Raw genomic sequence first — 26,983 nt, forward strand, 5'->3', positions numbered from 1 at the left:
GAACCCGCGGGTTCAGGCAATTCACTCACCTCAGCCTCCCAAAGCGCGGGATTACAGGCTGAGCCACTGAGCCTGGCCTGGTCAAGATCTTATCTGGAAAAAAATAAATAAAAATGGAAATAACTGCTCTGAACCAAAGTTGTTGTGATAGTTGAACTCCTAGGGCATTATTTCAATCCCCTTTCTGTGGACACGATGCTCTCTGGTGTCTAACCATGTTTTCAGTATCATTTATCTGTGAAAAAGATAAAATCACTTGGGTATGTAAATTGATGTGCTCTTTGAAATGTGTGAAATTTGAGTTTAAGAATACTTTTTCTTCAAATCATGAAAATGCTAAACACACACTTTGGCTTGTAACATTAAAGAAATTAAAGAAAAGCAACACTGTCGTGTTTTTCACTGTTGACTTTTAGAAGTATGAACAGTTGGCTGTCTTGTATCCTTGTGGATAGCTTGTGGTAAGTAGTTTGAATGAAATAGAAATTTCAGGACTACTGGTATTTTTGAAGTTGGAGAAATTTTGTTTTTCTTGAAACAAAACTTGAACACTGAGGGATTTCCCAAGGTTGACATCAAGTCAGAAATAAACATCCCTTGACTACGAAATTAAAACACTGACCACAGCATTGCAACAAGTTCTCTGCTGGAAATGGAGATTTCTCTACTAGAAATTCTGGATGGATTTATCCCATTGGCTGCAAAAGAATGAAGCTAGAGTGATGCAATGCAAAGACACACCAATGAGGCACGTACGATGGAGTAGCAGGTGATGTCACACCATCTCCACTTCACAGCGTGGATGCCAGACCTAAGCATAACACACTGTCCATGCGGTGACTGATCCCAGGGGTTTGAGTAGGGCCCAAAAGCTGTGTATGCTTTTTGTTAAAGCATTTACTCTTCCATGTACCACTCTGGAGGGGTGACAGTGGATGGGCGGCTTTCCAGGAGGGAAGCCTAGTATGTGGCCCTGGGATAAATAGAGTCCCGGCTCACATGGGAGCAAACCCATGTCTTATCTAAGGAGGGTAACCAGGAGGCTTTGCCAGGCAACCAATATTGAGTCAAGAACCTCTGAATGGCAGGACTATTGGGGAGAAGTGCCCTAAAGGGTAGTCTAAATAAAATGCAAATTGGCCAGGTGCGGTGGCTCACACTATAATCCCAGCACTTTGGGAGGCTGAGGTGAGAGGATTGCCTGAGCCCATGGGTTCAAGACTATCCTGGGCAACTTGGCGAGATCTCATCTTGACAATAAATCAAAAATTAGCCAGGCATGGTGGTGTGTGCCTGTAGTTCCAGCTACTTGGAAAGCTGAGGTGGAAGGATCGCCTGAGCCCAGCGAGTTGAGGCTGCAGTGACCGTAAGCATGCCACTGCACTCCAGCCTGGGCGACAGAGTGAGACTCCAACTAAAAATAAATAAATAAATAAAAATAAAATGCAAATTCTCCATGATATGACATAACAATTTACAGTGGCAGTTTTTTATTTTTGATGTTGATTCATTTGTACTTGTCTAGAAAGTGTTAGAAAGGATAGTGACACCAGCACATGGGCAAAACGAGAGTGGGTGTGAGCTGTTTGTTTTTCTTATTGGTTTTTCTCTATGAAACTGAAAAAGACAGTTACATAGTGAAAACACTCTCCAAAGAAGACAGATTAGTAAGATATCCATACACTAAAGAAACCAGGCACTTGCACACCCGCATCCACGTGATCATTTTCACTGTGAATGGCTGCTCTAATTCTACGTTGGTTGACCCAGTGAACTGTCTCTTCCTATCTCCTTGACTTCAGGATAAATTTTCTGTAAATCCAGGCTTTACATGAGAATTCCTGCCTCCTGGTTCAGAGTGATCTCCTTCAGAAATGAAGACAGGGTTAGATTTTTCAAAGCAGAGAAACACAGCTGGCATTCTTGGAAAGCTTTGCGAGCATCGGTAGACACCTGTTCAGAGCAAATGTGAGGCTTGGGATTCTGTGGATAGCATGCACAGTGATGACTAGCAGGTGTCCCACCCAGGAAGCGAGACCAGTAGGAATGAATGCTCCACTGAGACAAGGGTATGGATGGAGCGCAAATTCCCCTGCTAACTGGGACAGAACCCTCTGGATATCAGGCTGTACTTCTGCATGTCACTCTGCACTTCTGCAAGGCACTCTGCACAACTGCACATCACTCTGTACTTATTCACATCACTCTGCACATCTGCATATCATTCTGCACTTACACGTCACTCTGCACTTACATATGTCACTCTGCACATCTGCACATCACTCACAACTCACATCTGCATCTCTGCACATCACTTTGCACATCAGCACATCTGAATATTGCTCTGCACAATTGCACCTTTGCATGTTACTCTGCAGATCTGCCCGTCTGCACCTCTGCACATTTCTCTGCACGTTACTCTGCACATCTGCACACCACTCTGCACATCAGTCCACACAGCTGCATGTCACTCTGAACATCTGCACATCTCTCTGCACATCTCCACATCTCTCAGGACATCTACACGTCACTCTGCACATCACTGCACATCTGTATATCACTGCACATCATCACTCTGCACATCTGGGCCTCTCTTTTTGAGTTTGCAAAACATGAACAATATCCACTCAGATACAGCAACCTTGAGTGAGTTATGAGTCTCAAAGGCGTCACTGTATTAACAAGTCCTAGGAAGTTCATGAGCCCTTCACTGAGGAATATGTGAAATATACACAAGTGGGTCATGTCCAGGCTCTTGTCAGAGACCTGATTTAGTCACACACATCTATGGGGATGGTGTGTGATGAGCTGCTCAGATTGACGTGCCCACTCACCTTCCTCCTTCCTCTTCATTTCCAAAGTCCAGCATTTCCACTACACTTTCTTTTTCTTCTTTTTTTTTTTTGAGTTGGAGTCTCACTCTGTCGTCCAGGCTGGAGTGCAGTGGCACACTCCCAGCCACTGCAGCCTCAACCTGCTGGACTCAGGTGATCCTTCCGCCTCAGCCTTCCAAGTAGCTGGAACTACAGGCGCGCACTACCACCCCCAGCTAATTTTTTTATTTATTGTAGAGATGAGGTCTCACCTTGTTGCCCAGGCTGGTCTCGAACCCGTGGGCTCTGGCAATTCTCTCACCTCTGCCTCCCAAATTGCTGGGATTATAGGCTTGAGTCACCGCACCCAGCCCACTAAATTTTCAAAGCAGAATCATGTTTTCATGGGTGAAGCCACAGGAGGAACTGTCAGCTTTAATGCAAAGGTTAAAAAAAAAACCCAAAAACAAACCCACAAAAAAATTCTGGCAATGCTTCCAGAGACCATGCCCATACCTCAGCAAAGGTTTGGCCTATGATGACAACTCCCTGTAACTATTGAAGAGAAAATATCAACACAAGCAGCAGTAGAGGGCGAGCACCTCGCAAACCTGGGCTTCTGAGTCCACAGAGTTCAAGGACTGCCCCTACTAGTTATTAGCTGGTGTGGCCTTGGGACAAATGACTCCACCTGGCACGGCCCTGCCTTCCTCCGCTCACCCAGGATGCCAGTGCCTATTTCACAGGGGTGAGACGAGGACCCACAGAATAGTTTAGAGGGGCTCCTGGCTCATACCCGAGGCTCCAAAGATGTCAGCTTCCTTCTCATCATGACTTTAGGCTTTACATGAAAAGCTGCATCCTTCTGGAGCAACAAAGTGTATAATTTTCAGCCTGCTTTTGGAGAAAATGAGTGAGCCCTTAAGCTCTAACAGCAAGTACCATATCCGAACTTAAGTACAAAAGAAACTGGCAGCAGAGCTTCCAGGGACTCACTAGGGTTGGGGCTTACAGCATCAGTGGGGAAGGAAGGCCAGGCCAGGCTGTGGGCTGGTTGGCGCCGCCAGCGCATAACTCAGGCCTGACATCAGCGACTGCCTGGCTGCCCCTCTCCCCGGCCCCTCGAGAGGAAGCTTCTCCTGCAGGTTGGGGTTCCTGTGAATACGAAGTCAGAACTGGTCTCCCTTGGGGGGTTCTGGCGGGACAGGGAGAAGAGGTCACCTGTGTGGATATTCTCCTGTCTCCTTGATACCCTTTTCAATTGGAAGGCACCCCACGAGGGCACATTCCTTCTGGCCACTTACTTCAGCAACACACCAGCTCTAACCACACCCGATCAGCCTGGTCTCAGTCAAACCACGAGAAAACAAACAAGGCTTTGATTCCTTTGTGAGAAAAATCAAAGAGCTGCAGAGATGTACTAAAAGGAGAAAAAGAGGGAGAGGATGAGAGAAAGAAAGAGAGAAAGAGCGCTTGACCACACAATATTTACTACTTTCAACAAATGGACCCAATCGGAAAAAAAAAATTGAGTTTTAGCTTTTTAACTGCCTGGAAAAGTCTGGTACCTCCATTGGCTACTGCCACCCAGTGAATAAAGTCTCTGAAATTAACCTTTTAGAGTCAATCATCTTCTGAAATTAAAAACAAACAAACAAAAACACCCTTCAATACTTTCGTCCTGGGGAAAAAAACACTGCTTGCCAAATCCCAATTTGCCTTGGCCAAAGTAACTGTGAACAACTAGGTCCTTCAATGACATTACAGAGAAAGTCTTTTCCTTTGACTGTGGAGAAACACCTTGCACTGACCTCCAAACTATGTTACTTTTTTTTAAAGGTACACAAACCAAAGTCGACTTTTCCATTTTTTGCAAACTCTGACTCTTATGGAACTTGACGGGACAGGAAGCCAGCAGGGCAATTACCCTTGAGGAAGGACAGAGGTCCCAGGGGTCCCTAGATGCCAGTCATGTTCTACTCAGTGGGCTAGGCTGGAGGTGGCCAGCCAGGTGGGCTTTTAGTGGAAAGTCACCCCACTGCACTCCTGATCTCTACACTCTCTGAACCATATGTTACACTCAGTAGAAGATTTACTTGGTAAACAGAGCGGAACAAAACACTCACGGCCGCTCAGAAGACAGTGAAAGTTTCTTTCCACACACGCACGGCCCGCAGAGATGCACTTTCAGAAACGTCCGGCTGATGCCGCACACATGCAGTGTGACAGCAGGTGGCCACTGGGACCCTCCAAAGGCCCAACAGCCCGAATGCCACCGATGAACAGAATCACCCTGCAGTGCGCCAGTTCCTCATTCCCAAAAACATCCTGCAGCCTGGCAGGCAGAGCAACTTTTAAAAGCTGCTATTTCCATTCACACCGGGCAAGAGGGAAGAGTTTGATGTTGCACTGAACTTCAGAGTAAACTTCATCCAAAATAACGCAAATAGGGCGCATCGCCTGACAAGGTTACAGCAGACTTTATATTTGAGGGAAAAAAAAGAAGAGAAGAATCCTTACCTATCTGGTCTTCAGGGATGAGTGACTCGATGGGGGGGTCCAGCTCGGAACTCTGAGCCAGGTAGTTCTTGACCTGAGTCATGAACTGCCGGATGGTCTGCAGCATGTCGGTGCTGGACACGTGGCACTCCTTGTTCTCCTGCAGGAAGCTCACGTAGTCCTGTACTAGGCACCCAAAGTAGGTGCACTTGTCCCGGGACAGCTCGGCGATCTTGCGGACGGTGCGCTTCTCAGGGGTCATGAAGGAGCTGAAGACCCCACTGACCTTCTGAAGCTGCGACTTGACAAGCTTGGGCAGCACAAACGAGCTGCTCCTCTTCTTCTTGGACTTGATGGGGGGGGCCATGGTCTCCTGGTCACTCTCCCCTTCGTCGTCCTCCAGGCTGCTAGTGGTGTCTGCCTCGTAGCCAAACAGAGGCATGCTCCGGTCGAACTCCAGTGAGTCGGAGGAGGAAGTGGAAATGCTCATGTCGCTCAGCCTCTGCCTGCCTCCATGGCACGGGGGCTGTGATTCAGAGCCGGGCGCCTGGGCCCTTGTGCAATCCCCCGGGGCGTCCACAGGCGGGGCCCCACCTGGCCTGCCAGCTGCACCCAGCTCCGGGCCCGCGCCGGGCCGGCCACCGGTCAAGGTCTTTGCGCCGCCTTCTGCTTCTAGAAAAGAAGCCTGCTTCTTCAGGCGGGGTGGAGGGATGGGAGTTGGTCTCGGTCCAGGCGGAGCTACGTTCCCATGTTTGTTATGGTTGACTGTTTCTGGCATGCTCGTCTGCGTTTCAGTCCTGGACAGCCGAGGGCTTGTGTGGAGACTATTAATAGCGGGTGGTGGGGGCCTGGGTGGGGGGGACCGAGGGCTCTTGGTGCCATTCGCGTCGGGAGTCCTTGTGCTCGGCCATTTCGGGCCTCCGCTGAGGTCCTGGCTGTGCACTTTCAAGAAAAGGGGATTAATAAAACACAGGGCTCCATTGGTCTGGCTGCACTCCAGCTCTGAAGGCTTCCTGGTTTTTATAGAATGCACTCCATTTATAAGGCAGAGCTGACGCAGGGAGGCAGGGCAGACACCGTCGGGGGAGAGTGGCCCATGGGGAGGTGGAGGGTTGGGGGGTTTGCTGTCAGCTGGAGAGCTCCAGAAATCTGAAAGTCATTACCAATGAACACAAGAATGTAAATACAGTACACTCCGACCATTCCTGCACAGATTTTAAAAAGCATGCCGTAGGACAACACATGCCTTGGGCCAGGGCGGGAGGGAGGTGGGTATTGAACTTGGGGGTTGTTTTTTTTTTTTTCTTTTTCTTTCTTTTCTTTTTTTTCTTTTTGTTTTTATTGCCTTTCCTTACTGGAAAAGGCAGAAAAGCTTCCAGGCCCAGCTGTGGGTTCACAGGAAAGCTCCAGGGGCCCGTCGCCTTCAAAAGCCCTGGAGAAACAACTTGGCCAGCACACAACTCCAGCCCAGTCTTTTCAAAGGTAAGGTGGGAGGAAAAAAAGAACTGGAATGGTTACAGTGTAAGTAAGCTTGGAAAAGGCTGTCGAGCTCCTGACTTGCTTTTCAGAACCCAAGTCGACTTAGGAAGGAACACCACCCTTTCCAGTTAGCCTCTCCTGGGATGCCCTCCACGGAGGCAGCGGGCAGCCAAGGAATCGGGCCTTCAAGTTCCCCCTTTATTGGGCAGGACCAGCAGCTGGGCCCGGGGGATGTTACACAATCTGCTTGGGGTTTTACATATTCAGCATTAAAACCTCAAGAGCAGGAAAAGTACAACACTCATGGGTCCCATCAGCAGAAAAAAAAAAAAAAAAAAGCCGGGTGTGGTGGCTCATACCTGTAATCCTAGAACTTTGGGAGGCCAAGACAGAGGGATTACTTGAGCCCAGGAGTTTGAGACCAGACTGAGCAACATAGTTGAGACCCTGTCTCTTAAAAACAAAAACAAAAACCACAAACTCATGCAGTGAAATTTCACCCATATACCTTTGTGGTCTGGCCCGTCCTCCAATCCTACAACCTCCCTCCTATGGCTGCAATATTCAGGGCTCTGGGGAACAGAGCATCTGCAGTGCCCATGTCTCCTCTCACAGATAGGTCTCAGCTTTCCAGGCAAATCAAGGGAGGTGGTGGTAGCAATCAAGGCCATCTGTCCTAATTTTCATTTGGAATAAGTTATTCTCTTTCTCTAGCTCTGCTTTGCTGCATCTGCTTCAAATACCTCTTTCTATGGGCCCAGCATGATTGGTCATGGGGAAGTTGAGAAGAGGCTGATGCCAGGAGCCCAGGCTCTGCCTGGTCTGTATGGTGACAGCCCTGTCACCTGCTTTGTGAAGTCTTCCCTGCATCTCTCCTTCCTGTGCTGTCTCTGACTACTCCTGTGTGGTCCAACACAAGAATCAACAGCCACCAGAGACGACAGAACTCTTGAAATTTCGCGGGTGAGACTGAGGAACTCACTATTAAACCTCTTCCAGATACGGTGGCTCATGCTTGTCATTCTAGCACTTTGGGAGGCTGAGGCAGGAGAATGTCTTGAGCCCAGGAGTTCAAGACCAGCCTGGGCAGCATAACAAGACCTCATCTCTACAAAACATCAAACAATTAGCCAGGCATAGTGGCATGTGCCTGTAGTCTCAGCTACTCGGGTGGCTGAGGAGGGAGGATTGCCTAAGTTCAGGAGATCGAGTCTGTGGTGAGCCGTGACTATGCCACTGCACTCCAGCCTGGGCAACAGAGTGAAACCAATTCAAAATAAATAAATAAATCTCATTTAATGTCAGTCGATTTAAATTTTAAACTGTTCAGGTACTAAAGAAAGTTTATGTTCGGAACTTGGACCTGCAGACCTACTTTTTCAACTATGAATTTGATGAAACTTAAATACAGATCGTATATTTCTGATGAATATTTAGGGCCTGAATTGAGATGTGCTGTCAGTATAAGAAACACACTAAGACCAGGCGCAGTGGCTCATGCCTATAATCCCAGCACTTTGGGAGGCTGAGGTGAGAGGACTGCCTGAGCACATGCGTTCAAGACCAGGCTGGGCAACTTGGTGAGACCTCGTCTCTACAATAAAGCAAAAAAAATGAGCCAGATATGGTGGTGCATGCCTGTAGTTCCAGCTACTTGGAAGGCTGAGGTGGAAGGATTGCCTGAACCCAGCAGGTCGAGGTCGAGGTTGTGGTGGCCGTGAGTATGCCACTGCACTCCATCCTGGGACACAGAGTGAGCCTCCAACTCAAAAAAAAAATCAAAAACAAAAAAAGAAACACACTAGATTTCAAACACGTGGTATGACAAAGAAGAATGTAAAATCTTTCATTAATACTGACTACATGTTGAAATTATAATATTTTGGATATGTTGCTTTAAATAAAATAAATTATTAAAATTAATTTAACCTGTGTCATTTTATTGTTTTAAATGTGTAGAAGATTTTAAATTACAGAGCTAAGTGCAGTGGCTCACGCCTATAATCCCAGCACTTTGGGAGGTGAAGGCGAGATGATTGCTTGAACTAAGAGGCTCGAGACCATTCTAGGCAACTTGGCAAGAACACGTCTCCACAATAAATGGAAAAATTAACCAGGCATGGTGGTGCATGCCTGCAATTCTAGCTACTTGGAAGGCTGAGGTGGAAGGATTGCCTGAGCCCAGCAGGTCAAGGTTGTGGTGAGCTGTGATTGTGCCACTGCACTTTAGCCTGAACGACAGAGTGAGACTTCGACTCAAAAAATAAAATAAAATAAAAGCAAATCACACAGGGACTCACTATAGGTTTCTATAGATCAAGACAATAGGTCTTGGAGAAATACATCTGGGTCCTTCTTAGACTTACACTGTCACAGCTGCAAGACTTTTGTAAGGCTTAGTACGCTTAGTTCCCATGTCTGTGTATCTCCTATATAAACTATAAAACTTGCTGGTGGGGGAGGGACAGCGTGAGGGAGTTCTTATTAACCTTTGAGTCCTTGATGTGGGTGACAGTGCCCATCATACAGCAGACTCTCAAAAAATGTTTGTCGGATTAACAAAAAAATGAGGAAAAGAATTTTCAAAGGCGCCATCTCTGCACAGCATGAATAATGTGCACATAGATCGTCACAAGTGCAATACGTGCTCATGAGATCTCATTTGAACAGCCACTGGAGCAAGCTATTCTTGCCTTTATCTTGGCATGGCACAGCGCTGTCCCTGACACTTCAGTCCCTCAGTCTCAACACGCAGCACACACTGCACACCAAACCCGAGCAAGTGGTCAGGGGTCAGCAGGGAGAATGAAGACCTGGTGCACATCTTCAGGAGGGCTCGACTCCAGCGGATGACAATGACTTAACTTTGGGAAGTATTGTATTCTCTTTCTAAAAACATGCAGGACTTAGCGGCAAGAGCAAGTGCAGCTTTCCTGCAGGGACATTTCTTTTCTTTTCTTTTCTTTTTTAAGATGGAGTCTCACTCTGTCAGCCAGGTTGGAGTGCAGTTGCACGCTCGTGGCCACCGCAGCCTTGACCTGCTGGGTTCAGGAGATCACCATGCTCAGTCTTCTGTAGGGACATTTCTAGGGCCCTGAGATTTTGACTATGATTGTTTGTCCCAATCCTACTACCAGGTGCCCATCAGGCAGGCCTCAGTCACATGGGCAGGAATCAAAGTTTCAGAAGGGAATTCAACGCTTCTACCAGGCAGGCTTCTCTGCGAATGAGGGAGGTGCCCTCAGAAATGGCACCCACTTCAATACAAGTTCTTTAGCTGAAGAGAAAATATGTCAAAGGAGGAATACAAACTTTTTTTTTTTGAGGTGGAGTCTCACTCTGTTACTCAGGCTGGAGTGCAGTGGAACGTTCCTGGCCACCACAGCCTCGACCTGCTGGGCTCAGGTGATCCTTCCGCCTCAGCCTTCCAAGTAGCTGGAACTACAGGCGTGTGCCACTATGCCCGGCTAATTTTTTGATTTATTGTAGAGATGAGGTCTTGCCAAGTTGCCCAGGCTGGTCTCAATCCATGGTCTCAGGCAATCCTTTTGCCTCCGCCTCCCAAAGTGCTGGAATGACAGGCGTGAGCTGCCACGACCAGCTCATTTTTTGTGTGTGTGCTGGATCAAGTATCATAGTTTCTTAGGTTCTAGAAATCCTGGTACTTGTGCTTCAAAATCACAGACTTCCATTCAAACACTGCGGTCTGGCTATTACCCTATTTAAAGAACAAAGTCTTGAAATCTCAAGAGAACTTCCCTTTTCTCGGTGGGGGTCTCACTCTATCACCCAGGCTGGAGTGCAGTGGCACAATCACAGCTCACCGTAGCTTTGACCTTCTGTGCTCAGGTGATGCTCTCTCCTTAGCCTCCCGAGTAGCTGAGACTTACAGGTGGATGCCATCCTATCCAGTTAATTTTTTTTCCCTGTAGAGACAAGGTCTCCCATATTGTCCAGGTTGGTCTTGAACTTCTGGGCTCAAGCGATCCTCCCACCTTGGCCTCCCAAAGCACTAGGATAACAGGTGTGAGCCACGGTGCCAAGTGCCCTTTTCAGTCTAGGAGGAAACTTTTTGCAAAAGCTAAACCCACATGAATTAGATATGGGGCAGAGAAGCTCAACTGTGTTAGCTGTAAGTCTTGAGATATTGTCAACTGTGGGGACTTTGGGGATATCAGCAAAGGGGCAGGAGGGGCAGGAGGGAGATGAAATCGCCCAGCTGCCAGACCAAGGATCCATGCCAGGGTTAGGGATGTGGCCCAGAGCAGCGAGACAGGAATTGAACAATTAGAGAGGAAGTGAGACAGCTGTTACTCTAGGAGGCTGTACTGCCAAATTCCTCAAAGCACAGAGTTGCCGTCGGTGTGACCCTCTAAACTAAAAGTTGGCTGGACACAGTGGCTTATCCCTGTGATCCCAGCACTCTGGAAGGCTGAGGAGAGAGGATTGCTTGAGCCCAGGAGTTCAAGACCAGCCTAGGCAATAACAAGACTTTGTTTCTAAAAAGAAACAAACAAACAAACAAAATCCCACAAAAAAACCAGCAAAAACAAACTAAGAACCATGCATGTGAGATGCACACACCGAATTTTCCTTTCTGTCAAGGGCTGCCTATCCACAGCAAGATGCCACAGAAAGGGAAGACACTGATACATCACAGTCTGGGACTTCAACGTTCTGGGTAGCCCAAACTCATTGATGGGAGAAGCTGGGGAGATTTGGGGGTTACTCAGGTCAACTCACCACCAGTCTCTTTGAGAGTTCGCCAAACACTGGACTTGGAGAAAGAATCTCAGAATATGTGACTCAGGGACCTCACAGACCTGAAGGCTGAGTTTTGCCACGAAGATGGAAATGATTTTGGAGCACAGGTGTGTTTGACATGGCCCCACAGCCTCAGCCAGCCCAGCAGGGCTTCTGCTCCATGGATTCGTGATATAGACCTGGGCAGGGGTGCCCACTTACTTAGTCCCAGCTGGGCCAGTTCTTCAAGTTGAGCCTCAGTCTTGGCTGTTGAAATGGCATAAGGCAACTTCAAGGTGAATGGCAGAACATCCCTGATTTTTCAGAAAAAGAAAGAACAGAATGACATGTCCTGTTTATGTCTCTTGCACTCATTTTTCATCCTAGAGATGCTTTAGCTTCAACTGGCTCAAACGTCCTGTGTAGACACCCTACTGTACCCACCAGAACTTGCCTTTCCTGGTGACAGGACTGGACCCTTGTATTCCCATATGTATTAATTATCACTCTCGGGACAAACTGAGAGAAAACCCACGTGATTTGGGTATTGCTGTGAAGACCAAATGTCCCTGCTGGGCGGCTAAAAGGTATGTGATATTTACATCAGAACTGCTGAACATGTGGGTAGATCTAGCGTACATAAAAAAACGTTATGTACTCATTTGCTGAGTGTCCATCTGAGGTTGGCCTCAACTCCCTGGGCAGGAATGTAGAATCCTAAACCCAGATCAATGAGCCCACTGTCTCACACACGGCTGGTTTTACTTGTGATGTCGCCCAGCTAGCGCCCACACCTTGTCTACTGTGTGCTGGGGGTGGGGGTTGGGGGGAATATCTCCTGTGTGAGGCAGAGCCTCTCTAGTTTTAATGTGCACATGAGTCTCCTGTATCTGGTGACACTACATACTCTGATTCCAGAAGCCTGGGCCGGGTGGTATATTCAGCATTTCTGCCAACCTCCCAGGAGTCGCTGATGCCACTGAACCCGGACCACAACTCAAAGAGGAAGGCAAGTCTGAGGCACCTCATATCAGCAACACCAGCGCCCAAGCAGGAGGGTGCCACATGCAGACAGGCAATCATGCATCACAGGGAGAGTGCCAGACAAGTCCAGCAGGGAGGGGCCAAGCAGCACCAGAGACCTGTCGGTCACAGCCACGGACCAGGACTCGCTTTTTCAGAAAGGGCAGAGGAACTTTATAAACTTTGGTTCACGTTCATACGCAAGAATTGCACCATGTTCTACACCCTGGTGAACTCCCCACAGAGCTAAAGCACAGCACCTTGCCTGAAGCAGAGAGGGAGAACGTATATTTTGAATGAATGGATGAATGAATGAATATTCAAAAACAATGATGACTTACTCAAAAAGGAGTTGTTTTGTTTTTTTGTTTTTTTTCCAGTGATGGAATTGGTCTTACACAGAAGAATTAGTCATTCATTTATTCAACACATGTTTACGATCATCTGTGGTGTGTCAGACACTGCTTCGGCAGCTGGAAACAACACAGACCAAAGCTCCTGCCTGCATGGAACTTCATTTCAGTGGAAACCAATAGATGAGACACACATAGGCGATTTATAAGATACATGAGAAGGAAGTGCTAACAAGGAGAAAAGGCCAGGCTCAGTGGCTCAGCCTGTAATCCCGTGCCTTGGGAGGCTGAGGTGAGTGGATTGCCTGAGCCCGCAGGTTCAAGACCCGCCTGGGCAACTTGGTGAGACCTCATCTCTACAGTAAATCAAAAATCAGTCGGGCGTGGTAGCACACACCTGTAGTTCCAGCTACTTGGAAGGCTGAGGCGGAAGGATCGCAGGAGCCCAGCAGGTCGAGGCTGCGGTGGCTGGGAGTGGCCACTGCACTCCAGTCTGGGCAACAGAGTGAGACGCCAACTCAAAAAAACAAAAAACAAGGAGAAAAGACAGGCTGGGCACAGTGGCTCAAGCTTGTAATCCTAACAATTTGGGAGGCCGCGGCGAGAGGATTGCCTGAGCCCAAGGGTTCAAGACCAGCCTGGGCAACTTGGTGAGGCATCGTCTCTACAGTAAATCAAAAAATCAGACAGACGTGGTAGCACGCAACTGTAGTTCCAGCTAATTGGAAGGCTGAGGTGGAAGGATAGCCTGAGCCCTGCAGGTTGAGGCTGTGGTGGCCATGAGTGGGCCACCGCACTCCAGCCTGGGTGACAGAGTGAGATTCTGACTTGGAAAAAAAAAAAAAAGAAAGGATAAAAGCCACTCAGGGGAGGAGAATAGCGAGGGTTGGGGTGTGAGGGTCGACCAGACAGGGCTTCCTGAGCAAGTGGCGTCTGACTGAAGATCTAACAGTGGCCAGGGCACAAACCATGAGGAAAGAACATTCCAGGCAGAGGAAGCAGCAGATACAAAGGCCTTGGAGTGGGAGAGGGTCTGGCATGTCTGAAGAACAGCCTGGAGGCCACTCTGGATGGATGGCATTAGTGAGAACAAAACTTGGAGCTTCTGTTTCTATTTCAGGATCATGAGAGGTCCCAAAAATTTCCATTTATAAGGGGATCACTACATCAAACAATCTGCTATCTACAGTAAGATTGGACAACATTCTTGAATGGGTGGACCAGATTAAATCTGGATGACTGGAGAGTTTTGGAACCCTGGAAGCTGTTGACAATAACAAATTAGTAAATTAGGCCAGGCTTGGTGGTTCAGCCTGTAATCCCAGCACTTTGGAAGGCCAAGGTGAGTGGATTGCCTGAGCCAGTGGGTTCGAGACCAGCCCGGGCAACTTGGCGAGATCTCGTCTCTACAACAAAAATCAAAAATTAGCCAGGCGCGGTAGCACACACCTGTATTTCTGGCTACTTGGAAGGCTGAGGCAGAAGGATCACCAGAGCCCAGCAGGTCGACACTGGGGTGGCTGTGAGCATGCCACTGCACTTGAGCCTGGGCAACAGAGTAAGACTAACTCAAAAAAAATTAGTAAGTCAATGAAAAGATCAGGATGGGTGTGGTGGCTCACACCTGTCATCCTAGCACTTTGGAAGGCTGAGGTGAGATGAATGCCTGAGCCTAGGGGTTTGAGACCAGCCTGGGCAACTTGGTGAGACCTCGTCTCTGCAATAAATTTTAAAAATGAGCCAGATGTGCTGGCACGCACCTGTAGTTCTAGCTACTTGGAAGACTGAGGCAGAAGAATCGCCTGAGTCCAGCAGGTCAAGGCTGAAGGGGCCGTGAGCATGTCACTACACTCCAGCCTGGGCAATAGAGTGAGACTCCAGCTAAAAAGAAAAAAAAAAAAGAACAAAGCAAAAGTATTTTGACACTTACTAGTGCCACAAAAGTTAAACTAAGTGGCTCACGTAAAGTCAGAAGGCATCTCTTCCCCCGGATGTCAAGTCCAGGTCACCTCTTTGCCCCACGTGACCCTTTTGCCTGTCCCCCAAATGTAGTGAGTGCCCTTTTCTTGTCCACTCTGTCTGACCTGCAGGGGATGGCTGCATCTATAATAGCTGTTGCCTGACCTGGCAGGGGTGGCAGCCCTTCTGACAATCTGAAATGAAGATGAGTGGGAGCCAGGACTCTGTAATACCAAAGGAAACTGTAAATACACAGCTGTCTAGCTGGACCGACTTCGTTAACAATGGCTTTCCTCAGACAATCTGGGGGAAAAGCCACGTCCTACCAAACCAACCTGTGTCTAGGTTTTTATCTTGCTCAATGCGGGTCCCTGGAGCTTAAACACCACAGGGTTGGCGTGGGTTGTTCTTAATGGCATATGACAGGAAGCCACACCTGTCATTCGCTAATGGATGGTTTTTAGTCTTTGATCTCCCAGAAAATTAGATGCTATTCAGGAGTCCTCTCCCACTCTGCCAGTTAGGGTGCAGCCCAGTGCACCCAGTGTGTGTGCTCACACACACACACACACACACACGTGCGTGTGCACACACATGGGGACACTTCCTTCCCACTCACTCCATATTAAAGCAAGTGGCCCCAATTTCAAAGCCTGCAAAACAGACAAACTAAAGCCATAGCCTTAGTAATGTTTCGCCCAAGAGTTTCAACACAGGCACTGTCTAGATTTGTTTTGTTTTTGCTCTATATGTAGTATTTCTAAAGTAGAGAGGTCTCATGCCTGTCATCTCAGCACTTTGAGAGGTCAAGGTGGGAACATAGCGAGACCTAGTCTCTACAAAAAAAAATTAGCTAGGCATGGTGGCACATGCCCTAGTCCCAGCTACTTGGGAGGCTGAGGTGGAAGAATTGCCTGAGCCCAAGAGATCGAGGCTGCAGTGAGCCATGAGTGTGTCACTACACTCCAGCCTGGGTGACAAAGTTAGACTCCAACTCAAAGAAAAAAAAGTTGAGGGGACCATATTATTGAGCAACTGCTATTGAACTACACTAAGCACTCTGACCCATGAGGGGCTCACACAGCACCTGGGAGGAAGCCATGATGTCCTCACCTAGAGGGTGATGGGTCGAGTATACAACAACATAGACAGGTGAGGAGGCCAGTACGCCTTCGCAGAGCATTGGAAGTGAAGTACAGGTCAGGACCCAGATGTGGAGGACCTTGAGGCCTGAGCAGGTGTCTAGTACAGTGACATCTAAAAGCTCTGGCATGAAAGCAGTCCTGGGTTCAAATCCCATGACTGTTACTCACTGATTGAATGACTGTGGGCAAGTGCCTCACTCTCTGCCTTGGTGTCTCCGTGGTTCTAACTTATAGGATCTCCACGAGGATTAGAAAAGATGCAAACATGGTGCCTGGTACAGATATCGAAGACCCCTAGATCGTGATTATTTTCTTTAACTTCTTGGTACCCAAAGTGAGGTCCGAGGACCAGTACCATCAACCACATCCCTCAGGAACTTATTAGAAATGCAAAGTGTCAGGCACTGCCCCAGACCCACTGAATTAGATTCTGCATTTCAACAAGAGCCCAGGTCATTCTAGAGCACAAGAACATTTGAAAGGCAGTTTTCTTTTTCTCTACTACACTGATGAAACCACATTGACAGAGAGTTGTGAGGCACTGGTTGTGAGGCGTGGGTACTATTTGTATGGTGACACTCTGAGGTGGTAAATCTTATACTTATTGGCCATGAATCCTCTCACTTGATGCCTTTATGCATAGGCCTGCTGTAGTGAATGCCAGAATGATCATCCAATCACTTTCCCTATTTGATTTTACTTATGCACTAAGAACTAGCCAAAATATTTTGCAGATACCTTGGTAAGAATGGGTCAAATCAACTATCAATTACCAAGAACATAGATGAGTTGCATAAAAAGAGAGAAACAAAAACCTCAAGTATATTTGCATTTGGGGGGGGGAAATGGGGAATCTGGAGCCTTCCTAGTTGCAAAATGTCAACATTGGGATTTCTCTTTTTTTAAAAATCTTTTTTTAACTTTTTTGAGTCTCACTCTGTCACTCAGGCTGGAGTGCAGTGGCACAATCATGACTCACTGCAGCCTCAACTTCCTGGATTCAGGTGATCCTCCTGCCTTACCCTCCCAAGTAGCTGGGACTACAGGCAGGCACCACCACACCTGGCTAACTTTTTGATTTTTTTGTAGGAACTCTTGGGCTCAAGTAATCCTCCTGCCTCAGCTTCCCAGCGTGCTGGGATAACAGGCATGAGCCACAGTGCCTTGGTGGCATTTTTTTGTTCCTTGTATTGGTATCATGCTTTGTCACTTTCAAGGTTTTTGTATGCTTTATCTCCTTCCATATCACCCAAGAGTCCTGGCCAGCAGGAGTTCTTATGAACACCGATGATACCTTTTCTACATTTCTGCCAGATAGGGCTTTGTGGGTGTAACAATCTTTCCTGACAACACCACAATCACCCACAAGCACACTGTGAAGAGTAACCATCGGCCACTTTACCTCTCACTGACATGTTAGACCTGCTTCTCTTACCTGGGTGACTTTAGAACGGGACAGGTGTGGTTTCCTGGGCGCACATGCACACACTTGTGTGTGTGTATGTGTGTATGTGTTGGGGGCTGTGCTTCTGCGCCAGCCTCCCCTCTTTGGGTGGCACATTTCCTGACACAAGCCAAAGGGATCCTGCCTGAACCTGGCAGGCAGGTGATGTCCACTTGGGAGGTGTTCACAAGGCACTGGCTCAGTTCTAGGTGAAGTTCTCACTTTCCTCCTGCTGGTGGACAGTGTTTAAGTGCCCTTCTAAAAATGTCTTCCCTTCCTCTGGTCATTTATTGTGTGGCTTCAGCTAGCCTGGAGACTCCCAGGAGGGAGAGAGCTTAGTGCCTGCCCTCTGGCAGAATGTCGTCAACAGGCACCAGGAACGTCTAACTCCGGCTTTGAGAAACCACCTATCCTTAGAAAGAACCAACGTCACTAGACTCCTCAGCCTAAGTGTGTCACAGCTGTGAGACACAATCTTGGAGAACAGCCCTGGGGACACATTTCCCTGTCCCTGCTGCATCTGCCACCATGGACAGAGAAGCAAAGGAGATCAAATCAAGCTTGGCCCCTAATAGGAGGCGACGTCAGTGCCTGCAGAAAACAAGCGTTTTGATTCTCAATCACAGAGTGAACACTTGGCTTGAAACACTGTTACTGCTAGAAAGAAAGTAAAACAATTTTTTTTTTAATAGAAAAGAAAGCCTTCCACAAGTCACACCTTCTTAATGTCCTGACTTTGAACTTAATTTCATGTAGGCTAAAATAGTCACTTTGGGGCCGGGTGCAGGGTGGCTCACACCTGTAATCCCAGCACTTTGGGAGGATGAGACGAGATTGCCTGAGTCCAAGGGTTCAAGACCAGCCTGGGTAACTTGGTGAGACCTCATCTCTACAATAAAGCAAAAAAATTAGCCAGGCATAGTGGCACACGCCTGTGGTTCCAGTGACTTGGAAGGTTAAGGCAGAAGGATTGCCTGAGCCCAGCAGGTCAAGACTATGGTGGCCGTGAGCATGACACTGTACTCCAGCCTGGGCAACAGAGTGAGACTCCAACTCAAATAAAATAAAATAGTCACTTTGGTTAGAGACATGGGCACCCCGTCGTCCTGAAGGACAGGAGCGTGAGATTTGAGGGCTGGTTTAAGGAACCCATATTTGTAGAATGAACTCCATTGCTTACAGAGTTTTCAGAAACTTTATCACAAAACCTTAAATGTTACAGGTTTGCATCCTTGGTCTCTTTCTGTTGCACACATGTGTATTTGTAGGTGATGCAAATGTGTGTGTTTCCTGCTTCATGGGTCTAGCTGAAAAGAGCCTTGGGAACAACCTGAACAAATAATCACGTGAATGAGAATTTACATCTGGTGAGGTAGTTATTTTGATCTTAAGCCGGGAACATGGGACTTGGAGAACATTTGACTTAAGCAGCTACCCTCCCACCGACATCGCCCGAGTGGCCAGTCTCTCAGGTCCCATGAGCAACCTCAGGCCAACCGTATGGCACACCCCAGGCAGGTCCTTGAAACTGGAAGAGAGGAAGAGGCCTTACCTGCTGATACAGTAGAAGGCAATGAGCCGGAATAAATCCGCAAAACTGATTCCAGAGCCTTCCAGGGAAAAGGCTGGAAAAGAGAGATTTATTTCAGAAACAAGTTGAGTGTGTCAGAGCGCGCGCTGGGAAAGGAGGAGCCCTCTGACACTGCCTGCATCTCAAACAAACTACCGGTGGCTTATCAGAACCAGCTGTGGGGAGGATGCATGTCAGCAGCAGCCAGTAAACAGCTGGACAGCCGGGAAGGGCCTCCCTGACTCACGCCGAGCACATGCCCGGGTGCTGGGTAAACAGACCAGGACAGTCTCCAGTTGCACAACTGCCTTTTTTTTTTATTTTCAGAACACAAAGTTGGGCAGGTGGCAAAGGGCCAATCTGTGTGCAGTGAGAGGCCGTCAGCACTTGACAGAGTGTAGGGAACACCAAGGCTCTGCTCCCCCGATCCCTTGATCCTCCCAGGGCGTGGCATCCTTTCAGCCAAAACAGGGCACCTCTGGTGAAGGCACAGGGAAGAAGAACATGAAGCTGGAAGGCCATGACAAGGTTCTTGTAAATCAGATTGGTTCAACGTGAAAAACCCTAAGATCCAGTTTCTTGGAGAGTCATCCCTCCCCGCCCCAGCCCTGCCCCAGTGGGCACATCTCCCAACAAAGAAGATGCATTCCGGCAAAATGGCGCGGTGCTTTGTACTTCTTCTTGACAGTGGAGCAGTAGGGGTTTGACTTTGAATTCTCATGGGTCTGCCAGGTGCCCTCACTCCTCAGCTAATTCCTCATATGTTACTCTGCCACAGCAGCCCAAATGTCCTCAATCAGATGCATTTTATTCCTTCTCACTCCATACCCCCATTTATTTTACTTTTATAGAATTATTTTGTTTATCTGGTATTTCTGTAGCACCCAGAACACATCGATACCCCTATACATATACCATCATAGACAGAAGACAGACAGACACACACACACACACACACACACACACACACACACACACAGAGAGAGAGAGACAGAGAGAGAGAGAAACACAACAAACACACACCCATACTACAATTTATTGCTGTAAAGTTGGAGGGAACTGATTTGGGTAGGTAATGTCTCTAAGCCTCAGTTTTCTTGTCTGGAAAATGGACTATAATAGTACCTTCCTTGGCCAAGCATGGTGGCTCACACCCGTAATCCCAGCACTTTGGGAGGCTGAGGCGAGCGGATTGCCTGAGCCTAGGGGTTCAAGACCAGTCTGAGCAACTTGGTAAGACTTTGTCTCTACAGTAAATAAAAAAATTAGCTGGGTGTAGTAGCCCATGCCAGTAGTTCCGGCTACTTGGAAGGCTGAGGTGGAAGGATCGCCTGAGCCCAGCAGGTTGATGCTGGGGTGGCTATGAACATGCCACTGCACTCCAGCCTGAGCAACAGAGTGAGACTCCAACTTAAAAAAAAAATAGATCCTTCCTTGTGTTTCGGAAGAGTAGTAGTTATATCAAAGTTCTAATGAATATAAAAGCATAAAAGAAAGTAACAAAAAAAAGTTGGAAGGATAGTTGTGGGAACTGAAATTTTCTTTTCTTTCATTTTCTTGAGCCAGGGTCTTGCTCTGTTGTCCAGACCAGGGTGCAGTGGTGTGATTATGGCTGCAGCTTCAAACTCCTGGGCTCAAGCAATCCTCCTGCCCTAGTCTCCCAAGTAACTGGGACTACAGATACTCATCATCATTCCTGGCTAATTTTTTTAAAAATTATATTTTTGTAGAGATGGGGTCTCACTATGTTGCCCAGGCTGGTCTCAAACTCCAGGCCTCAAGTGATCCTCCTTCCTTGGCCTCCCAAATATCTAGGATTACTGATATGAGCCACTTCACCCAGCCTGGGAACTAAAATTTTTTAAATAGAAAGCAATGTATACAAATATGAGACAGCATTTCTTACTAAACTGAATTGTCCAGAAGTTATGATAAAATACCTAAATGTTTTTATGGCAAATCCTTCCTCCACCTCAATTGTTGAGAAGATACACAAGCCCTGGCCCAAAGGAACCATCCTGGTGGGATCCAGGCCTGTGGTGCAGGCAAAAACTCTGCACAAACTGGCTCTTTCCATCACTTGACGTCACCTAGAGAGGACTAGGGAGGCGACGAAGGACTTATCATACTCCACAGGGAGCTCTGTGAGCAACAAGGAGGCTTTTCATACACACTGCCCATGCTTCTAGAAGACTTCTGGAAGTGGTTTCCAGACCAACTTATCACGGTTAACTTTGAATATCAGGAGGGTTTTAACAACCAACTAGATCTGTGGCTTCTTGGCTGTGGACTTTCAAAAGCCAACTCAGAGTCACTTATGAATTCACTGAATATAGATTCATCATCCATTCACTGACTATAGATTTATGACCTTTAAAACAGTGGGTTTGAAATGAATCTTCTGAGCTGGGCATGGTGGCTCACGCCTGTCATCGCAGCACTTTGGGAGGCTAAGGCCAAAGGATTGCCTGAGCCCAGGAGTTCAAGACCAACCTGGGCAACTTGACAAGATCTTGTCTCTACAATAAATAATAATAATAATAATAATAAATAAGCCTGGTGTGGTGGTGCACCTGGTGTGGTGGTGCACCTGTAGTTCCTGCTACTTGGAAGACTGAGACAGAAGGATCACCCGAACCCAGCAGGTAAGGGCAGCGGTGGCCATGAGCGTGCCACTGCACTCCAGCCTGAGTGACAGAGCGAGACTCCTACTCAAAAAAAAAAAGATCCATCTTCCAGTCCCTTCTTGAGGCTGGTAGGACATCAGAATTGTGTGTTCCCTGCTTTATTTAAAACTTGGCCTGGGCAACTTGGCAAGACCTCATCTCTACAATAAATAAAAAAATGAGCTGGGTGTGGTGGCCCACACCTATAGTTCCAGTTACTTGGAAAGCCAAGGCAGAAGGATCGTCTGAGCCTAGCAGGTGGAGGCTGCAGTGGTTGTGAGAGAGCGCGCCCCTGTACTCCAGCCTGGGCGACAGAGTGAGACTCCAACTAAAAAAAAACAAAAACAGTGGCCTCCTGACACCTCACATTTCTAATGACCAAAAGGTGAACAGCAACCACGGAACAGCAGAAAGAAACCAACACTAATGGACACTGCTCCCCCTTCAAAACATCAGTCAGGCGGGTGCAGTGGTTCACACCTGTAATCCCAGCACTCTGGGAGGCTGAGACAGGAGGATCACTTGAGCCCAGGAGTTCAAAACCAGCCTGGGCAACATAGTGAGATCTTGTCTCTACAAAAAAATACAAAAATTAGCCAGGTGTGGTGGTGCCTGCCTGCTGTCCCAGCTACTTGGGAGGCTAAGGTGAAGGATCACCTGAGCCCAGGAGGTTGAGACTGCGGTGAACTGTGATCGTGTCACTGCCCTCCAGCCTGTGCGACAGAGTGGTACCCTGACTCAAAAAAAAAAAAAAAAAAAAAAAAGGCAACAAGCTGAATTCTGCCTCTGATCAGCTGCATTTCATAGAAGACTGAATGGTGCTTGCCTGGAGGGAACACGTGTGCTCAAGGATTATTTATTCATGAAGACATGCAGTCACAAGCACTAGTGTTCGAGCCTGTAAAAGGTTCTGTCAAAACAGCCTTCCCTGCAACTTAGTCATCAGCAAACATGATCTATGTTCATGTAACCAGGAAGGGGGTGAGGAAGCAAACCTCCATCAGGCCCCTCCCGAACGCCAAGTGGTAGATGGTTTAACTGACCTCAGAGGTTACCATTACCCTATTATACAGATGAGAAAACCAAAGCTCCAGGGCTAGATTACCCACTTAGTCACTCAACACCAGGACTCAGACCCAAGTCTGTCTGCCTCAAAGCCCAGGCCCCTTCTGTGTCTACTCCCCTGGGAGTCCTGAGGCCCTCATATCAGCAGAACAGGACCATCAATGACCACTTACTATATGAGCTTTCCTTGATGGTAAATTCCTTGACTGGGGTTCCAAGCTCACAGGGCAGGCGAAGGGAGAGGACTTTCTTCTGCATCTTGGTGGATTTACGAACCAGGAAGATCTAGCGGCGGGAAAAGAAAGTCAAGCTTAGGAAACACCTAGAAAGTTAGAACCTGAGCATACAATCTCTCTCACACCTGATGTCCATGAAAGACTCCCCTTTATCTGAGAACTGCAGGGCTCAATGCAAGAAATTCTACTGCCAGAGAAAGGGGTGCTCAGAGAGTGAGCTGCAGGCACCCTGCTTTCCCTTTTAACTTCCCTGCAACTAAGCTCACCAAGTCTGCAGAGGCATCTGTGTGGTGACTGTCCTATGGCCACCCATACCTGTCCTCCAGCCATGGTCGAAGATGCACATCTTGGCTGATGACACCTAAATTCTGGACACAGGTGACATAGCTGAACAGCAGGTGGTAAACTGGGAGCTCAGGAGTTAATTTAGCTCAAATGAGGGGTGCCCCAAAAACCAGAATTATCTTTTGGGGAGTGGGGTCCTTGTAGTACAGGATTCTCCCCTAGGTGAGTGTTCTAGGAACCCATCGGCATCCTCGTGCCAGCTAGCTTTGTTGTGAAAGGTTGCGTTTGGCTTCAGTGAATTTTTTTTTTTTTTTTGAGATTCTTTCGATGCGTTTGCCTGTTTCATGATGAATGATTTATGAGCACGCCTGCCTACACCACGCTGGGTGTTCAGCAGTTTTGGACCCAAAACAGCATGACCCCCGTGCCCCACCCTCTCTACTCACAATCTCACCCTGCGTGACTTTTTTGTTTGTTTGTTTCCCCAGATGGAAAAAGTCCTCAAAGGGAAACATTTTACCGATGTGGGAAAAGGTGAAACAAAGAACAGCAGAAGCACTAAAGGCATCAAAATAGATGAGTTTAAAAACTGTTTTGAGCAGTAGCAAAAACATCTCAAGGTGGGGCGCGGTGACTCATTCCTATAATCCCAGCAGTTTGGGAGGTGGAGGTGAGAGGATTTCCTGACTCAGGGCTTTGAGACCAATCTGAGCAATATGGTGAGACCTCCATTCTACAATAAAAAAAATTAGCCGGGCGTGGTGGCACATGCCGGTGGTTCTAGCTACTTGGAAGGCTGAGGCGGAAGGATTATGTGAGCCCAGCAGGTCGGGCTGCAGTGGCCATGAGCATGCCACTGCACTCCAGGCTGGGAGACAGAGTGAGACTCCGATTCCAAAAAAAGAAAAAAAAAAGAAAAGAAAAACATCTCCATAGGTGCATTGCATCAAACGAAGAGAACTTTGAAGGTGACTGAAGTTTAAACATGTAAGAATAGGCTGGAGGTAGTTCTCAAGCCTGTAATCCCAGCATTTTGGGAGACTGAGGTAAGAGGATTGCCTGAGACCAACCTGGGAAATTGGTGAGATCTCGTCTCTACAATAAATCAAAAACTTTGCCATGCTTAGTGGCACGGGCCTGTTGTCCCAGCTACTTGGGAGGCTGAGGCAAAAGTATCACTTGAGCCCAGCAGGTGGAGTCTGCGGTGGCCATGAGCATGCCACTGAACTCCAGCCTGGGTGACAGAGTGAGATTCTGACTTGAAAATAAATAATTAAATAAATAAACAAAACGAAAAAAATAAATGCTTAAGAATACACAATTTTTAAAATAAATAAATTCCATGCTTTCTTGAGTCCCCTGCCTAGATGTATTTAAGATGGGAACTTAAATTTGTTGCCAACAAGGAAAAAGCCGGAGATGTTTAGTTTTTAGTTTTCACATTAGAATCTGAATCTTAGCTGGGCGCAGTGGCTCACGCCTGTAATTCCTGCACTTTGGAAGGCAGAGGTGAGAGAATTGCCTAAGTCCAGGAGTTTGAGACAAGCCTGGGCAACTAATCAAAAAATTAGCCATGTATGGTGGCGTGTGCCTGTGGTTCCATCTGCTTGGAAGACTGAGGCAGAATGATCACCTGAGCCCAGCAGTTTGAGGCAGGGATGGTTGTGAGCATGTCATTGCATTGCATTCTAGCCTGGGCGACAGAGTGAGACTCCAACTCAAAAAAAAAATATCTGAATCTTTCTTCTCTTGGAAAATGAGATATGAGATGATGCATGACAGCAGCACCCTGTAGAGCTTACAAATGGCTGCCCCACTTGGGAGGTGGGTGAGTGTACTCAGGTCACTCCAGGCACCACGGAGGTCATCGACTCACTTCACTTCCCACCAATTCCCTCTAGATGTTCATGATGTCTTCAGATGCGCGGTTTAAGCCAGCCCAACTCTCAGAGCCGGTCTTCTCAGGACACGATTCTGGCCCCCATCACTGCAGCGGTGAGTGTGCTGTGTACTGTGCAGACTGTGCACTGCACACCTGCAGGAGCCACAAGCTACCTCGTCCACGAATGAAATGGTGCTCTTTGTTGTATGCAGGGGGGCAGAGTCCTGGTTCCCTTCTGTGGCACGTGACCCTTCTCTAAGGATCTTATCCTATCCTACCTGTTTCTTGAACTAGCTCTTTCCTCTGCATTTATATGTTTACTCTCTACTCCTCCTCTTGCCTACGTGTCTACCTTTCATTTTTCCCACCTAATCTTTTTTTTTTTTTTTGAGTTGGAATCTCACTCTGTCGCCCAGACTGGAGTGCAGTGGTCGCTCCCGGCCACCGCAGCCTCGACCTGCTGGGCTCCGGGGATCCTTCCACCTCAGCCTTCCGAGTAACCAGAATTACAGGCACTTGCTACCATGCCCGGCTAATTTTTTTATTTATTTATTGTAGAGATGAGGTCTCGCCTGCCCAGGCAGGTCTCGAACCCACAGGCTCAGGCGATCCACTCACCTCAGCCTCCCAAAGGCGCGGGATTACAGGCTGAGCCACGAGCCCGGCTTCCCACCTAATCTTAGCTTCTCCCTTATACCCACCAAATAGCTCTGAAAATGCTTTGTTGAGGAGGTAGGAGGTATGTGTGGGAATCGGGGACCTGGTGAAGAGTGAGCTGGGAAGTCCTTGGAGCTCTCTCTTCTCCCAGCACTGTGGGGAGATAACCACAAACTTCACCCAGTGGCAGGTCTGGGAGTCAGTCTTGCAACACCCAAAAACCAGAGCAGATGTTTCCTGAACAGCATCCTGATGAGATGCCACTCACTGTGGAGAGGTAGCCATCATCTGGCGGAGGGGAAGGGCCACTCTATTCTATGGGCGAGGGGCTCCCTGAGCCTTGGGGCAGGGGGAACACAACCTCTTGGCCTTATTTTTGGGAGAACTGCAGCCTTACTTTGGGGACTGGTGAAGTCTGACCTGGAGGCCAAAGCCATCATGCCAACTGTATTTTGTTATTAAAGTTGTGCCAGAACAAGGCCACACTCCTTTGCTGACCTGCTGTTAACAGATGCTTCTGCAAGACCATGGCGGAGCTGAGTAGATGTGACGGGGACCCTAGGGCCTACAAAGACGAAAATGTTCACGCTCTCTTCAGAAGCAGTTTGTGGGCCTCTGTCTGAGGCTGTAGATGAATTGAGGGTGGTGCCCCCAAAGGCCCACCTCACTCCTGCCGCCAGGGCCAGTCTCGCCAACCCTCCTGCTTCACACACTCCGAGCCCTGGCCTTTCCCACTTCATCTTGCCTGCCTGTCCTGGTCCAGGTTGCACCTGCCCTCTGCCCACTCGATCCGGTCAGGGAGGCCCTGGGCAGGGATAAAGCAGGTGGGAGGAGAGAAGAGGCTGCCTGGCCTGTTGCCCTGGCAGGTCTCAACGGGAGCAGACACGCTCTGCCCCAGGACAGGGAGCCAGGCAGGGAGGGAGCTGTCGGCTCCCAACATGGCAATGCCCTCTTTAGAATGTTCTGCAGAAATGCAAGAGCAGACAACTAAGCGGGCAGAAAGTGAAGCTTGAGGGTGGGGAGAAGCTCTCAGTTATAGGGAGCAAAACTAGAGGCAACGACTTCGTGAGTTGGCTGAGGGATTCTTTGCGAAGACAGTCAAGCGCTGGACCTCCTTGTCCGAGCATGTCCCGACAGATGTCTTAGTCCTGTCTATGTTTGACA

The 26,983-nt window shown here is 48.1% G+C and overlaps 1 protein-coding gene across 1 annotated transcript in view; it reads right to left on the reverse strand.

Moving 5' to 3' along the window:
• Window positions 1-26,983, reverse strand: part of RIN2 (Ras and Rab interactor 2) — an 81,331-nt gene that overhangs the window by 22,731 nt on the left and 31,617 nt on the right. The window contains exons 3-6 of the mRNA XM_008052709.1: window positions 22,933-23,044; window positions 19,011-19,083; window positions 11,757-11,848; window positions 5,334-6,461 (exon numbers count right to left, since the gene is read on the reverse strand). Of these exons, the coding sequence (XP_008050900.1) occupies window positions 5,334-6,461; window positions 11,757-11,848; window positions 19,011-19,083; window positions 22,933-23,044 (1,405 nt within the window). The remainder of the gene's footprint in view (window positions 1-5,333; window positions 6,462-11,756; window positions 11,849-19,010; window positions 19,084-22,932; window positions 23,045-26,983) is intronic.

This window comes from Carlito syrichta, unplaced genomic scaffold (assembly GCF_000164805.1).
Source record: "Carlito syrichta isolate Samal-C Ts95f unplaced genomic scaffold, Tarsius_syrichta-2.0.1 Scaffold287347, whole genome shotgun sequence".
NCBI lineage: Eukaryota > Metazoa > Chordata > Mammalia > Primates > Tarsiidae > Carlito > Carlito syrichta.